The 17677-nt window shown below is 34.3% G+C and overlaps 1 protein-coding gene across 1 annotated transcript in view; it reads right to left on the bottom strand.

Moving 5' to 3' along the window:
* Positions 1–5674: 5674 nt before the first annotated feature.
* The window catches only part of LOC127736912 (photoreceptor outer segment membrane glycoprotein 2-like), a 101942-nt gene continuing 89939 nt past the window's right edge, over positions 5675–17677 (bottom strand). Inside the window, exon 4 of the mRNA XM_052247476.1 lies at positions 5675–6309. Coding sequence (XP_052103436.1) covers positions 5855–6309 — 455 coding nt within the window. The 3' untranslated portion in view covers positions 5675–5854. The remainder of the gene's footprint in view (positions 6310–17677) is intronic.

Here is a 17677-nt window from a genome sequence, read left to right as displayed (position 1 = left end):
GATTGCAATAGACAGTTCTTTTTTGACAGCATGATTCTTGTTGAGGTAGTTGTTCTATAGGTTGTGGTCTATGTGGTACATTAAGATCTCCGTCTCTACTTTGTGTATTTACTTCTGATCTGCCATAATCCTTGAAAGTTTACAATACGTTCCGGAGTTGTTTAACCTCATTTTCCAAATCGAGAATTCTTGTTTTCTGAATGGTATTGATATGTTGTTCAGAGTCATATGCTTTAGATTTTGATTGCCTCTTGTGGTCTTGTTTCCCTTTCGTTCGATTGGTTGGGTCAAGGGTTCTTTGTTTCTGTGCACATGTCATAGGAGTAGTATCAGGTACAACTGTAGCTTGTAATTGTTTTGATTGGTCAATTACTTTTGGTATGCTTGAAGAATTTATGATGGTGGTTCCAATTTGAGCTTGTTGGTTTCCTAATTCATAGAAAATTTGCTTCGGAACGGTATAATCTTCATTCTCCTCCTCTTTTTGTTGATCTGTAAAAGTGCAAGGGAGCTCGAGGTCAACAGATGTTTTTCCTTCATTAGGATTATCATTTCTTTCAATTTGGATATTGGTTTGTTCTGTATATTATAAGTCGTCATTGCACTGCTGGCAGTGAAAGTCAGATCCCTCATAAAGTTTCAAATCGTCTTCTTTGATGTTTGAGCACATGTAATGGTACCAGTTGTCACAGGAATCACAGGCTACTGCTAGTAGTCTGTTGTTATTTATGTATAATTGTCATTTTGTTTATTTTCTTTTGTTTCCTATTCTGACATCGGACTCGGACTTCTCTTAAACTGAGTTTTACTGTGCGTACTGTTGTACGTTTGTTTTTTCTACATTGGCTAGAGGTATAGGGGGAGGGTTGAGATCTCAAAAAACATGTTTAACCCCGCCGCATTTTTGCGCCTGTCCCAAGTCAGGAGCCTCTGGCCTTTGTTAGTCTTGTATCATTTTTAATTTTAGTTTCTTGTGTATAATTTGGAGTTTAGTATGACGTCCATTATCACTGAACTAGTATACATATTTGTTTAGGGGCCAGCTGAAGGACGCCTCCGGGTGCGGGAGTTTCTCGCTGCATTGAAGACCCATTGGTGGCCTTCGGCTGTTGTCTGCTCTATGGTCGGGTTGTTGTCTCTTTGACACATTCCCCATTTCCATTCTCAATTTTATGCCTTCGTTTTCTACTGGAGTCTCACATTTAGGACATATAACTTGGTTGTTTTTATCCTCTGTCTGATGTTGGGTACTTGATGTGTCAGTGATATCCATGATGGCAGGTATTGAGGTGGTTTTTCCACTACTCTCCACGTTGCTCTTTACTCTTGTAGGTTGCAATGACACTGAAAAAAGAGATTGTTCTTCCCATCCTGATGTATTACTGTTGAAGAGCAATCCTTTAAATTTGTGAGTTGGGACTGGATAGTATTGTTACAAATGTTTAGTTCTTTAAATTTACTTTTAATTTCTGAGCAAAGACTATCAAAGATCTCATTGATGAAGATATCAACTCTATTACCATTAACTGTCATTTTGTTTGTTGTGTGGAAAAGATTGATAGTAAATTTTGAGCATGTTTCCTGGTTGGTTATTGTTCTTTCTGTTGTAAACTTTGTAACAGGAGTCAATCTTGAGATTTGATAGTTCCACACCATGTTGCTCGAGTACAGTATAGTTGGTAGAGATATCCGTCGATTGTAGTAGTGTTAAGATTCTCGATTTTGCGAGTTCATATGCTGTTGTACTAAATTCTACTACAAAGTTTTTACCAACTTTCATCTCAAAAGTTAAGTGTTGATAGTTGCATTTCGTATTTTTTGTTTCCAGAGCCTTATCTCGGTTGATAGCATAATTTCTATTACTCTTAGTTGTCTGGTTAACTTGCAGTAAATTGCCTGTTGATAGAGCCCTATTGTAAGTTCTTGTCTCCATTGATCTATCCATGTTGTTTAGCTGTTGCCACAAGGGATTTACTGAATGTTAGAATAAACCTGGACTGAAAGAATATCCACAATAAAAGTCACTGGTGTCTCAACTGGCACCACAGTAATTCACCCTGCTATTTTTGAACGATGTGTGTATATATATAGTGTTTGGTATAGCGCGGAAAAACCACACTGACCAATAGGGGTATACTCTAATGCGGAGAACTGGCTGTATAGTGTAGCGCGGAAAAACCACACTGACTAAGGCTGCGAGTAGGCTGAAGCCCCACTGAACAGGTATAGCGCGGAAAAACCACACTGACCAATCAGAGGGGTAGAGGTGGAATTGGTAATAACCTGGTGAATTATGTTTGTGCCATATAAGAGACCAGAACTGATGGTTTGATATTAATGCATGTACTACTAGATATCCAGTAAGAGATAATATAAATTGAAAAAAAAAAAAAAAAAATACAGCAAAGTAAGGATGCTAAGTGAGTTTTCTATATAAATTCTCCTTGCAGATAAATAGGTTTTAATTGTTAAATGTAAACCAGTTTACAAATTTAAAATTAAATGACTATGTAAAGAAGGTTGCAATGTACTTTTATATTTATAATCTAATTACTAACAGAGAAAAAACTTTTTAAAGTAAAATAAAAGCTGTCTCTAGTTCTAAAATTTGGATATAACTAAAATATTAATGAAAATAAAATACAATGCAACAAATTAAAAGATAACCAAGATGACAGTTAAAATGACAAACAATATCAAAATACAAAAAAAAATAAATCTAAAAATCACTATATGTCAGATTATAACATGTAATATACTGCAACAAGAATCTATTGATTAAAATCTAAAAATGAGAAAAAGTCTACTATAAACTACATATGTATTGATTTATATCTATATAAACAGTATTGAGTATTCTATTAGTTAGTCCAACAATCACGAAAGATTTGCACTACAAGCTTCTTTAACCAGACTTTGGCCAGAACAGGGTCAGGGTGTATACCGTCTGGATAAAGAGAGACGTTGAAGTATTTCCTTTGTTTCTTCCCTTTGTGATTTGAGGTTTTGCAGTTGGAGGTTCTATATAAGTCGTAGGAAAAATCTGGGGAGTGTGTGCCAAGAGAGGAATTGATGGATTTGACTTCTTTGTTTAGTAATATAACTTGTTGTTCCAGTAGGTGATCTTGTTCCAAAAAAGTTGATGGGTCTTTGTGTTTTTGTTTTGTATTCCAATTGACAATCGAATAGAAAGGCGTTTCCAGAAAGGTAAGCTTACAGTTTGGGAATTTAGCAAAAAATTGTATTATGTCGTTGTATGTTGTTGTAATTTGATCTACAGTTTCTTGAGATTTTGAGGATGATAGGCATATGTATCTAGTACTGCGATCGAATGCAGTTAGATTACATGTGCCAACCCAGATGTACAGCCATATGGTAAAAACTAAATTATTTAAATGCCCCAAAAAGGCGCAAGCCAGGGCCGACCGTGCAAGGGCTGTATAGCTAGTCAAGGTCGTTTATTGTAACGGGGCTTTTTTTGTGAACCTATATATTTATATTATACATGTACTGTTATATGAATATCTATACGATTAAACATGTGAACATTAAACAGACTTCGTTATATAGACAGTAGTGAGCTTACGATGAAATATTGCAATAGCTGGTTCCCTATGTTAACGGGCAAACATGGATAAATCGATCCCGGATACGTACATCCGAAATAATGACATAGTTCCAAAACGTACAGAAGAAAGCCCCTTTACACTATATATATTCAACACGCCTACCCTGTTATGATGACGCATATATTTTGTTTTCTGGTAATATGAAATTGGAATGTTTATATAAACATATAGCTTTAAGATATAAAAAATAATGAAATTTGAAGCGTCGAGATGATATACTCTTGTTTCTGTATAAAACATTTAAAGGACGAAACAGGTGACCCAAACAAGCTTGAATATTAAAGGTGTACCTGACTTTCTTAACATGTTCAGAGTGTCAGCAATTTTAAGGATTTTTTTTTAAATATTGTTATAAATGGAAGTCAATGCTTTTACAGAACAATCTAATACATTTATGTGGGAACTCATGTCATTGTAATTTTATGTATGCATCTTCAAGACCCAAAATGATATAACCTACCAAAATCAGTAGTTTTGTAACAATTTGTATTTAGTTAAACGATTTAATTTTTTTCTGAATTCCGTCAAAGTAAAAGGACTATTTAGGTATAAGAACTAAGCAAATCAACATACTCACACATTGTTTAACGAACATAAAGATGTACCTTAGCGCATTGAACGATATGAAATTCTCAAAGCTTGCATGCCTGCATGAATTGTAGATAGCCAAATATAATAATTTAACATTTCATCAGGATTTTTTTTGTGAAAATGCCTTGGTGTGTCAGTGTAAGACCACCCTCCGGCTTCTGGAGTGTTCTTACACAGACACACCGCGTCCTCATGAGATGACTATTACTTAATTACAGATAGGATAGCACATCCTAATTTTTACGGTGATGTTATTTTCTGGGTCATTAAATTGAGGTACAATCATGTTAAACTTATAAATCAGTTCTGTAGATAAGTTTATTCAAAAAGATTACCAATTCAACACTGTTTTTATATCTTAGAATATTGTTTTAAATCGGTATAGATATTGATTTTGTTATCAATAAATTAAAGTCTAACTAAATATTACTGTTATGCACATGCACACTTATGTACATTCACGGTCCTGCATACCTATATTTTTGTATTACAAAGTTCATGTTTCTCTGACTGATAATGACGACTTTATACTTAATTTATTCGAAGCTGGATGCGTACTGATTAATAATTAAGTCTTGGATACTAACATGTAAAACCCTGCCACATTCTTAATGTACCTGTCCCAAGTCAGGAGCCTGTAATTCAGTGGTTGTCATTTATTGTTTTGTACATAAACCCGGCTGTCAGTTTTCTCGTCTAAATTGTTTCACATTACCATTTCGGGGCCTTTTATAGCTTATACTATTCGGTATGGGGTTTGTTCATTGTTGAATGTCGTACGGTAATCTATAGTTGCTTACTTCTATGTCATTTGTTCTCTGGTGGAGAGTTGTCTCATTGACAATCATACCACATCTTATTTTTATATAAACTTAAAATATATAATAGGTTTTGACAAATTTCTAGTATTTGTCTCAAAAAGGAATTGAAAGACATGCCAACCCGAGCCAAAAATCTATTAAACGTGTATTAATGTAACTTCTTCAAATCATTAAAAAGAGTTCTCGGTGTCCGAGTGGTCTAAATAGTCTAACTACCATATCACTAGTCCGTGTCTTCTTACTGTATCCAGTGGCGGATCCAAAGGGGGAGGGGGGATGGGTCCCGGGGGTTGGAACCCCACTTTTTTGACGATCAACGCATTTGAATGGGGACATATAGTTGGAACCCCCCCCCCCCCCTTTTAAAAATGGCTGGATCCGCCCCTAGTCTGTGTCTAACTACTGTATCAGTTAACAAACACATGCAGATTGGTAATATCTGCGAAGTGTAGAGAGATATAATACATTTAATTTTAATGATGATATGTTGGACAACATTTAAGTATTTTATCAAGGCTCTTTTGATTGGACTACGTTTTATCAGCTTTCCTATTCTAACCATACAAATGTAACAAATACAGAAGAAAGTGGCTACACTTCATTTATTTATAATGTATTTACATTGAACTCTCATGGAAATTTAAGAAATGTCAATTTGCATTAATATGGTAACATGTTAAATATAATCACAGTAAAATCACAAATAAGTAGAAAGGGAAAAATCCATGAACATGACATTTTTTTTTTCTTTCAGTACAGGAAACGAGTAAGCTTCAGCCTCGGAAATAATGTCGAATGTTTGATTAATTGATTTCAAGGAGGCGGCGGTGGTGGTGGCGGTGGTGGTGGCGGTGGAGGAGGAGAATAAGGAGGGACATCAAACGAATCCATTGAAGGTAAACCATTGTCTGGTGGTGGCGGCGGAGGAGGAGAAGGAGGGACACCAAACGAATCCATTGTAGGTATTCCATATACACTATCATATAGTGGCTCTTCATTTGTGTTAGGTAAAGCTTGTTGCTGATATTTTTCGTATTCATCCTCGATAGGAGGCTGTGATGGGTCTATATTCATGTATAAGCCCTCGGTACGTGGCTGCATTGTGTGGTTTACTTTGACTTGATCACCTATAAGAGGCTGGGTTGGGTCATCAACGTACTGATTTTCAAAAGAAGAATCGTCAAAGAAAGAATCGCCAGGGTCGTTTATATTAATTACTTTAGTCTGGAGTAATGGTTCTTTGTCTGTATCTTCCTGGTTCTTTAATCCTATTTAATATATAAAATAGGGTATTATGATTGAAGACTATGTCAAAATGTGAAAGTTCACTTCATGTTAACACCAATTAAAGAGAACAAATAATCAAATATTACAGCAAAATTGTCCTTTTTTATAGATTTGGATATTTCAAAATCAAAACAAAAATTTATGACCGTTCCCTATTGTTGATTTTTCCTTAATTTAAATCAGGAATGTCTTAACCATAAATAACTTTAGACTTTTACTAAATTCTATCATAGATACCAAATTTGGTTTTGAAGTTTGTACCTGTAGAATTCTTAATAAAAACGAATATCACTTCCTAGTTTTTACGGTATTGTTGTTAAGAAAGCCCACTTTTTTAGATACGATCCATGTAAACTCATTGATCTTTTGATTAAAATCATTTTTAAAGGATATTAATTCAACACCGTAGTAATATCTTTTATTATTTCTTATGCAGCAAAAATCCTGCAATCTGATTGGTTAATTACCCGGTTTAAATAACACCCCGACCTTGTTCACCCGGGCAAATCCTTGCCCGGGGATAAATAAAATTTTGCTAAAAATTCGAAAAAGAAAAAAATTTGCCAAAAATAAAAGAGATAAAAAATGCATAAAAAAAAATAAAAAAAAAACACAAAAAATTTCCCGAAATTGCGCCTCAGGGTGTATGAATTTTCCACAACGGTGTAAAATTCTGTACACCCCTGATTACACCAAGATAACTAATAATATTGTTTTTATCGGTACTATAATGACGTTGTTTTTTATGATCAATTAAAACATAACTTAATATTTATGATATACATTTACGAATATACATTTAAGAATGGTCCTACATCCTTTCGATATTATGATGTACAAGGTCATGCTTTTCCCATACAGGTAATGGCGTCTTTACACTAATCCGTTGGATGTGTATTGATGAATATTTAGTCTTAGAGAACATTGTTTATTCATTACTTGTTATTGGCTTTTAACTAGCTTTTTGGAGTACATACATTCTTATCATATTTTGGCCATTATTAAATGTGTTTATATTTGTATTGGGAGAAGACGTCTGTAATGTTGTTATAAATTGTGTCCAATCCCTTTTGCTATTCTTGCAAAAAAAAATATCTTAAATACTAAACTAGTGAACCAGAAACAGAAGAGATATACTAAAAAACATAATGTCTCCCTTCTTCGAAAGGATAACATAACTAGCAAAATCGTCAATATACTATTGCATGTGATATCTACATTTATCTGTTTATATGAAAGAAAAGGGTTTACGAAGGGCTAAAATTGGCCCTAAGAATTTAACGTTTTTAAACAGGCCAAAGTGTTTCAAATTTCACATTGAAATAGTAGTGATATAAGTATCAATATAAATAGATTTTTGTGCACCACATTATAAATTACGACTGAAGTTAAGACCCCTTAATTATCCATTATTTGTGCAACTTCAGCTTTAATCCAATTTTCCATAATTTATAACAGTTTTTAGCTCTTATGTTGAGAATATCAAATAGAATCAGCTTATTACAAAAGATACGAAAGTATTTACCTATGCATATACGTACTTTTTATTGCAATTTTACCATTGTTTGATTATGGTTGCAATATATGCTATATATGCGGTAGTTGTTATGAAAGTGGAATAAATAAACGTAATCAGTTATTAAAGAAAATTGTTTAATAGTTTAGATTAGTTGAATGTGGAAACACGAATTCGATATCAAAAGGCAATACTTGTATTTAAAACATTAAAGGATATGATTCCTTAATATTTACAAGAAAACTTTTATTTTACTGATAATCAAAGTTATAATTTACGTTCAGCTGATGAAAAACTATTGAAACTTCCAAAGCCAAAAACAAATTTTTTGAAGAAAACTTTTATATATTCTGGTTCTCAAATATGGAACAGTTTACCAAATGAAATAAAGATGAGTAATTCACTTGTATCTTTTAAAGCAAAATGTTACAATTTTTCATGAAGGCATATTGATATCTTTATAAAATTGTATATTGTGTATATATCATTATAATATTGTATGTACTTTATATACATGTTATTATTATTTTGAGGACTCTCAGGAAGATTAGTTTAAACTAATGGGATTATCCTCTTGAAATTCATTCATTCATTCATTTTTATCTATTTATTTATTTATTTATTTATTTATCGGCGATCCTCGGAATTCTTGTCGATGTTTAATTATATAGATGACGTCCAGTCCAAAACCTGCTGTTACTTTATAACGATTCAATATGCGTGTCGTTGTTTTGTTTCCTATCATTATATGGAACTTTTGTTCTTCTTAAATACGTTTAAGTATGTTAAAAATCAAATTTGATAGTATATATGAATATTTTGGTGGAAATTCATTTGATTGTTAATTCCGCTTTAAATGTTTAAAATATTTGAGAACATAGTATAAGGATTATACAGATACGAAAAGGTTCGTCTCCATGTATTCATACTTATCAGTATCGTTGGTAAAACTGTAGTTTGAACTTTAAGTATTAAGTTAGGTTTGCACTTCGCATTTCAAATATGATCCATTAAACACATTTCTTGTATCATATCTAAATTTTGAATGTAAGATTTATTGAAAAGTATACCTCCACTCGTTACAAGACACTGACGAAAAGTTCCATGCTTATTCAGGTATAATGAAAAATCAAAGTATCGTAAAACAGGAAGTTACTGCCCGGCAGAATTGAAAATTGCTTTCACGATGTAAATCAGTATTACAAAGTCCGAAACAAAATATCAAATCATGCCTTAATGAAGAGGCCGAGTAATAAATTATGTCCAATTGATCTGAAAATAACTTATACGATTTAACTCAACATTAAAATCGATAAAATTATCAAATCTATTTGTAAGACAGTTGGGTTTCGATCGCTCTTGCATAAATATTCAATGCACTTAGTCAAGGGAAAAGCGTAGTCCTTACCTCCCGTTAGTTGAAAGGAATGGGAGGTAGCATACCTATTCATATTTCTGACTTTAATCTGATTTTCGATAGGCCTCGTAGAATGACACTGACGAAGTATTGTTTAAGAAGGTAATATTTTTAACAGATAATACGTCTTTTCGTCGTTTTTCGTTTTTAGCCATGGCATTGTCAGTTTGTTTTCGATATACGAGTTTGAATATCCCGTTGGTATCTTTCGCCTCTCTTTTGTAGAGAACAGTTGTAGTGTGTCATTAGTTTACAAAGGTGCGTTAGAAAATAATATTATTATTTTGCAAACATTACTTATCATCACAGCATATAGCTTTATAAACCATTTAACTGTATATCAATTTACTGTACACAAATACTTCGTGTAATGTGATAAGCCTTGTGCAATGCTTACGAGAATGTCGTGAAATGATTTAATTAGCCGAAGTTAAAGGATTGGATGAGGCGGCTGCGCAATGCGAGTCCAAATCAGAGACCAGTGCCAGTTTGGGAGAGAGTAAAGAAACAGATATATCCTAACATTGTTAGGTTTATTTCGGTTCTAAATAAACTCATCATAGATACCAGGATTGAAATTTTGTATTTGCGCCAGACACGCGTTTCGTCTACAAAAGACTCATATATACATCCATGGATTTCAAATATTCGACTTTGAGCGTTCCTGATGAAGGTTAATCCAGAAAAGCGCATCGAATGCATACAATTTATAATGTGTTGTTTTCATTTTTGAGCTCACCTGGCTCAAAGGGCCAAGTGAGCTTTTCTCATCACATGGCGTCCGTCGTCCATCGTCGTCTGTCAACTTTTACAAAAATCTTCTACTCTGAAACTACTGGGCAAAATTTAACCAAACTTGGCGACAATCATCATTGGGGTATCTAGTTTAAAAATTGTGTCGATGAACCCGCTTGCAAACCAAGATGGTCGACATGGCTAAAAATAGAACATAGGGGGAAATGCACGTTTTGTCTATTCAAGGCCGTATAACTACCATTGAGGCAAGTGAGGCAATTGCCTCACTAAAATTTCGACACTGTTTTTTTGTGTATTTGTTTATGGTAATAAAATACGAAATATAGTCAATTGTTTTTTCTGTCTCAACCTTAATTGCTATAACTTCGTTCCTTTTAAATTATTTTTCCCGGATATAACTCAGCATCTCAACGGGTGATGTTTTCGATTACATTAACCTTGTAACGGTAATCATCATGGATCTCTGGTTAAAACAGGCTCTTGCAGAAATAGGAAAAGCGATACTGAAGCTGAGGAAGGAATAATTCCAGTAAACTAACTGATGTTGTTTGTGATCACAACAGGGGATAAGAGTTCAAGTATTGAATATAACTTCATTGGAATAATCCAAAAACTATAAATAGACTGACAATTCAAGTACTAGAGCACCGCACGGGAGCAGTCCTGTACGCGTATTCATTTCCCCGTTTGCCCCAACTTTATTTGTTCTCTTTACAGATATACAAAATATAAATAATATGAAACCAAAATGGATTAGTTTTTATCCATGTTTCTTTTACCTTAAAATTTGAAAGAAAATCCCGTAATCCAATTTGACATTATTGAGGGACGGTAGGGCCTTTAAAACGGGATTTTGTGTTTTCTAATTCGGGACTACGGAATTTCGTGTCTTTTTATTCGGGAGTTCGGGATCGAACCCAAACGTAATACGTGTTCTTGTGCTTTTATTAACTCTCCCAGTGACGAGCGTCTGCTGTGAACGTTCTTTTTCTGCCATGAGACGACTGAAAACTTGGGAAAGAGCATGCATGAGTGGCGAGAGAATGTGCGGTCTTGCCATGCTCCATGTTCATCGCGATAAGGATGTCAGCAGACCAAATATTCCAAAACGATTTAACGAAACCGGCCATAGAAAAATTGGCATACTCCAATTTGAATAACAATTTCTACTGAGTCGATGTTTGTTCTATGTTCTGGCGGCAGACTCAAATTGATATTTGGATGTTTATCTGACATATAAATTTAAATAAACGGTTGTTAAAAATCGGTGTTAGTACATGTCTTAAAATATGAAAAATATATAAAAAGTGTCCAAAATTAAAACGATGTCATGCTCTGAGTTTTATTTTGAAACCCGTTATGAAAAGAGAAAATCTGACAGGGACAGAAATGTTCAGAATGTTGAGCTCTACCAATTGTCAACATACGTCAAAAATGTTCGACGACTTCTATAGGAGTTGTTGCCCTTAAATGACAAATTCTACCATTTTTTTTTCATTTTTGCCTATTATCTTGAAAACTATTATAAATTGAGAGAAACTTAATTGCAAAAATGATCAGCAAGACAAGATTTACAATTAAGACAATGTAGAGGAAACCTTCCTACGACTCCTTATTGGAGTAATTGCCCTTTAATGACGATTTTGTTCCATTTTTTCAGCGTTTTGCCTTATATGATAAATATATAATAGATAAATAGATAATTTAAATCACAATAAAATGCTCCGCAGGGCGCAGCTTGATACGACCGCAGAGGTCGAACCCTGAACAGTTAGGGCAAGTATGGACACAACATTCAAGCTTGATACAGCTCTGAATTTGGATTGTGATTAAATATTTGACACATCATAGGTTTCTGACACAGAATGAATGTGGTCTAAGAACTTAAAAATTTTAAATTGGACATTCACCTATTACGGTCCAATATCCAAAATCTAAATACATGGTTAGATTCAGCATATCAAAGAACCCCATATATTCATTTTTTGTTGAAATCAAACAAACTTTAATTTTGGACCCCGATTTGGACCAACTTGAAAACTGAGCCCATAATCAAAAATCTAAATACATGTTTAGATTCAGCATATCAAAGAACCCTAAGAATTCAATTTTTGTTAAAATCAAACTAAGTTTAATTTTGGACCCTTTGGACCTTAATGTACACCAATTTGAAAATGGAACCAAAAATTAAGAATCTAAATACACGGTTAGATTCGGCATATCAAAGAACCCCAATAATTCAATTTTTGATGAAATCAAACAAAGTTTAATTTTGGACCCTTTGGACCTCAATGTGAACCAATTTAAAAACGGGGCCCAAAATCCAAAAACTTAATACACGGTTAGATTCAGCATATTAAAGAACCCCAAGAATTCAAGAACAAAACCCCATTGAAATTGGTCAAGAAATAAGCAATTGATACGAAGTATCTTCTTTTGTACAATACTGTGCAATTGAATATTTCTTGCTATTGCGCAATACTGTACAATTTACAATTTCTTGCTATTGCGCAATATTGTGCTATTGAATATTTCTTGCTATTGCGCAATACTGTGCAATTGAAGATTTCTTGCTATTGCGCAATACTGTGCAATTGAAGATTTCTTGCTATTGTGCAATACTGTGCAATTGAAAATTTCTTGCTATTGAACAATACTTATTATATAATAATTTACACATCCTGTTTGGTGTGTATCTCCTACCATATCATTATTATTTGCTTTTAAATATAAATAAGAAATAACCAACTTAAAATGGAAAATTTTAAAAGAAAAAAAAGGATAAAAAAAAATCCCCCCCCCCCCAAATTTTTTGAACCCCCTTATGATTCATGACCCCCAAACTCAATCCCAGCCTTCCCTTTGTGGTATGGTACCTTGCAGTACAATTTCAGAGAGATCCATACACTTGAACACAAGTTATTGTCTGGAAACTAGAAAAATGTGTTTTTTGGCCCCTTTTTGGCCCCAAATTCCTAAACGTTTAGGGCAATTACCCCCAAACTCAAACCCAGCTTTCCCTTTGTGATATGGAACTTTGTAGTACAATTTCAGAAAGATCCATACACTTACACACAAGTTATTGTCCTGAAACTAGAAAAATGCTTGTTTTTTGCCCCTTTTGGCCCCTAATTCCTAAAATATTGAGGCAATTACCCCCATCATCCATCGCAGCCTTCCCTTTGTTGTATGGTACCTTGCAGTACAATTTCAGAGAGATCCATACACTTGAACACAAGTTATTGTCTGGAAACTAGAAAAATGTGTTTTTTGGCCCCTTTTTGGCCCCCAATTCCTAAACGTTTCGGGCAATTACCCCCAAACTGAATTCCAGCTTTCCCATTGTGATATGGAACCTTGCAGTACAATTTCAGAAAGATCCAAACACTTACACACAAGTTATTGTCATGAAACTAGAAAAATGCTTGTTTTTTGCCCTTTTTTTGGCCCCTAATTCCTATAATTTTGAGGCAATTACCCCCAAATCAATTCCAGCCTTCCCTTTGTGATATGGAACCTTGTGGTACAATGTCAGAGAGATCCATACACTAACACACAAGTTATGTCTTGAAGTTACAAAAATGCTTGTTTTTGGCCCCTTTTTGGCCCCTAAATCCTTAACTGTTGGTACCATTACCCCCAAAATCAATCCCAACCTTCCTTTTGTGGTATTGAACCTTGTGATAAAATTTCATAGAGATCCATTCACTTAAACTAAAGTTAGAGTGCGAAAACCAATGTGTCTTCGGACGACGCCGGACGACGACGACGACGACGACGACGACGCCAACGTCATACCAATATACGACCACAAAATTTTTTTTGCGGTCGTATAAAAATGATCAGCAAGGCAAGATCTACTAACAATCACATTTTGCCGATATAGGTAGTAGACTGTCACTCTTTATAGGAGTGATTGCCCTTAAATGAGGATTTTTTTACCCTCTTTTGTGTTTTGAGCAAAAACTAGAGAAAATAGAGAGAAACTAAACAGACTAATGATGAGCAATACAAGATCAACAAAACAGATTTTTTGTCATTAATTCTATTCTCGTCTACAATTTTTGAAAGTGTCCTTTATTGACTATGCACATAGACCAAGGTGAGCGACACGGGCTCTTTGCAGCCTATTAGTTTTATCTTCTAAGAATACAAATATAAATATAAAAGTCTTAAGTATTGTGCAACGATACTGATATAGAATAGTTATATGCAATCAAGATGTAATAAAATCGTAAAGACAAATATTTCGGCTACAACGCTCTAAAAGCAGACGAGGAAAGCATTACTCGACTAACGAAAGGTAGTGTATACCAATAAAGATATAGCTGGTCCAAGGACACAGTTATCGTCCTTTGGTTTTCGTTGTCTTGTGAACAGTGTATAACTTGCATTTTTTTTGGATACACTTTCCCTATTTATTTCTTGATATTTTATGCATGAAATATTGAGTAAGGGGATGAAATTACATGTTAAAAAAATTTGGGTGCTGAATCTTTATGTTAAGTAGTGATTTGATCCAGTTAAAAAAGGTCAAAAATTAGAATGTCTGAAGCTGTCAAACTGAATTTTAGCCCCCCTTAACACAGAATTGTTAATATTTTTAGTTAGAGCTGGTAGAAGTTTCTGTAATTTTGATATTATTTGTATCAATAGTAGTACACTACACTATAAAAATCTTTTTGAGATAGAGCAGGTGCGATTTTTTTAATTTGAATTTATTGTCTAAAAGAAATGCACTACGAAATAACTGTGTTCTCGGGCCAGCTGCCCGAGAGGTTTTAGGGCACCGGGTACAATGCAGGCGGTGTTGCCACGATGTCACAGAAGCAGGGGTTCAAATCCCACTGATGGAAGTCGATCAGAAGAACGAGCCTCGAAGAACTGCAAATTTCAGACCTTAACATTTTTGGGCTAAATTTCAGACGGGACGAAGTATAAATAAATTATAATGTTAATGTTAACATTTTACAACCAAAGGTTATCCGATGGAGAACGTCTGTCGTAAAGTTGTCATAATTAAATATATATTATATATGTCGGGGAAAATATCTTCCCTTTTTGGCAAAAGTTCGTGTTGTATTTGGAAAATATAAGATATAAGTCAAACTATAATATAAATTAAACATTTTTTACAAATATAATAACATTTGAGAGTAAAACATGATATATTAAAATATATTGTAAAACATCAGCTGCAACTCAAATGTGAAGCTTTTTTATAAAAATGATTTAATAAACATACAAAAAAGAAATACATAATAGCAAATTTAGAATAATAACAGTAAATTACCTTTGCATATGAGTATTTTTTTATATATATATATATAACGTTTATGTTTATTTGTTTACATATATAACACTTCTATCATGTCTATGTATCATCCTATTACATTTATCAATATCTTTATAACATATGTATTTTAGATCACCTCATTCAACCAATAAGCTTACTTCACAGGTATTTCAGAAATTAGTATTTGTAATTGATATGACTAGACTAGGGCTACTGATTGTTAGTTTATTTGTTGTGTTTGTATATATTAAAATATGTCATATGTGTTTATATGAACTTGTAATTAATTTATGTCTTTCTGATTACAACTCCTACCAATTATTTTTTTTAATCAAGATGTAGAAGGTTCAAGATTTCGAGTCGAAACCAGCTGAAGTAGAAGTCGTGTGAAGGAAAGAGGATGCTAAAATACACCGAGAGATCATAAAGGATTATTCCCTTAATGTAGATAAAACACTGATTAAAAAGCTAGCAGCAACTCAGCGCTCCACAAGCATGGAATACAAGCAAACGAATGGAGGTATAGTCATAAAAGCAGATGCAACAACATTTGAACTACTGAAACATGCAACAGTTGCTTATTTTGAGGAACTGCCATGCGATGAAGGCAAAGCCACAATTCAAAGAGAAACTGACAGATCCAAAGCTGCTACGGTGCAAATAATTATAAAGATGAGAGAAAAATGTGGCAAAACCTACAAAGTCAACTTGTACCTTACTACCTGTACAATAATGGTAAATGGGAAAAATCCTGAAAATTTTGGTGATAGAGACATAAAAGAAATACATCAACTTATAGAAAATATGAACAATTGAGATAAGAACAAAACCATCACTAAATTAAATGAGATCATGAAATCCGAACTAGAACAAGCTCTACAAGGAAAAAGTGTACAACAGTAATATACAAACAAGAAATGATTGTAACAGGATGCTGTTACGAAGTCTCCCAAACGAAGCTCCCATAATTCGTAATTCCCAGGTTCGCCTGACATTGGGCAACATCCAGTGAAAATTGGTTTGGTCCAGTAAAGTTATATGCATTAATGATGCCTGGGGACTAACCCTGTATATCATTCAAATCATCTTGGCATGACAAACCAGAATATATATGGTTTAGGGGTGGGGATCTCAACCATTTACAAGATACTAGAACATTGGGGGTGGGGGGAACCCCTGGGGACTGACCCTATACGTCATTCAAATGTTCGTTACATGACGAACAGGAATATATATGGTTTAGGGGTGGGGATCTCAACCATTTACAAGATATTAGAACATTGGGGGTGGGGGAACCCCTGGGGACTGACCGTATATGTCATTCAAATGTTCGAGACATGACAAATAGGAATATATATGGTTTAGGGGTGGGGATCTCAACCATTTACAAGATATTAGAATTTTCTCAAATGGCAGGGGGTCGGGATGACCCCTGGGGACTAACCCTGTATATCATTCAAACCATCTTAGCATGACAAACCAGAATATATATGGTTTAGGGGTGGGGATCTTGACCACTTACAAGATATTAGAACTTTTTTAAATGGCATGGGGTGGGGGTGACCCCTGGGGACTAACCCTGTATTTCATTTGATGTGCTTCATCATGACAAACCAGAATATATATGGTTTAGGGGTGGGGATCTCGACCATTTACAAGATATTAGAACTTTCTCAAATAGCAGGGGGTCGGGATGACCCCTGGGGACTAACCCTGTATATCATTCAAACCGTCTTAGCATGTCAAACCAGAATATATATGGTTTAGGGGTGGGGATCTCGACCATTTACAAGATATTAGAACTTTCTCAAATGGCAGGGGGTCGGGATGACCCCTGGGGACTAACCCTGTATATCATTCAAACCATCTTAGCATGACAAACCAAAATATATATGGTTTAGGGGTGGGGATCTTGACCACTTACAAGGTATTAGAACTTTCTTAAATGGCAGGGGGTGGGGTGACCCCTGGGGACTAACCCTGTATTTCATTTAATGGGCTTTATCATTTAGAACATTTTCAATTAAAAAGATTGTGTTTATCACAAACGGTTTTCAATTTATAATCATTTGAAAATTTAAAAAAATAAAATCCCATAGGGTTCTATAGTAAAACCCTCTTTTCTTTTTGCCCCTCAAAGTACCCCTTTATAAACCCCATTGCACAAACAAAACCCTGATTGCACCACTAGACATGTTAGTCTAACATATTGTGAAACCCTAAGTTAATCTGACAAGCGGTTTTGGAAAACGGGTGCGGACAAGTTCAAATTTAAAAGCGGCGGAAGAAGAAGAAGAAGAAGAAGAAGAATAATAAGAACTGAGCAAAAACAATGAGTCTTAATAAAACTGAAAAAGCCAGCAT

Source organism: Mytilus californianus, unplaced genomic scaffold (genome assembly GCF_021869535.1).
Source record: "Mytilus californianus isolate M0D057914Y unplaced genomic scaffold, xbMytCali1.0.p SCAF_4, whole genome shotgun sequence".
Taxonomy (NCBI): Eukaryota; Metazoa; Mollusca; class Bivalvia; order Mytilida; family Mytilidae; genus Mytilus; species Mytilus californianus.
This window is presented reverse-complemented; position numbering and strand designations above follow the sequence as displayed.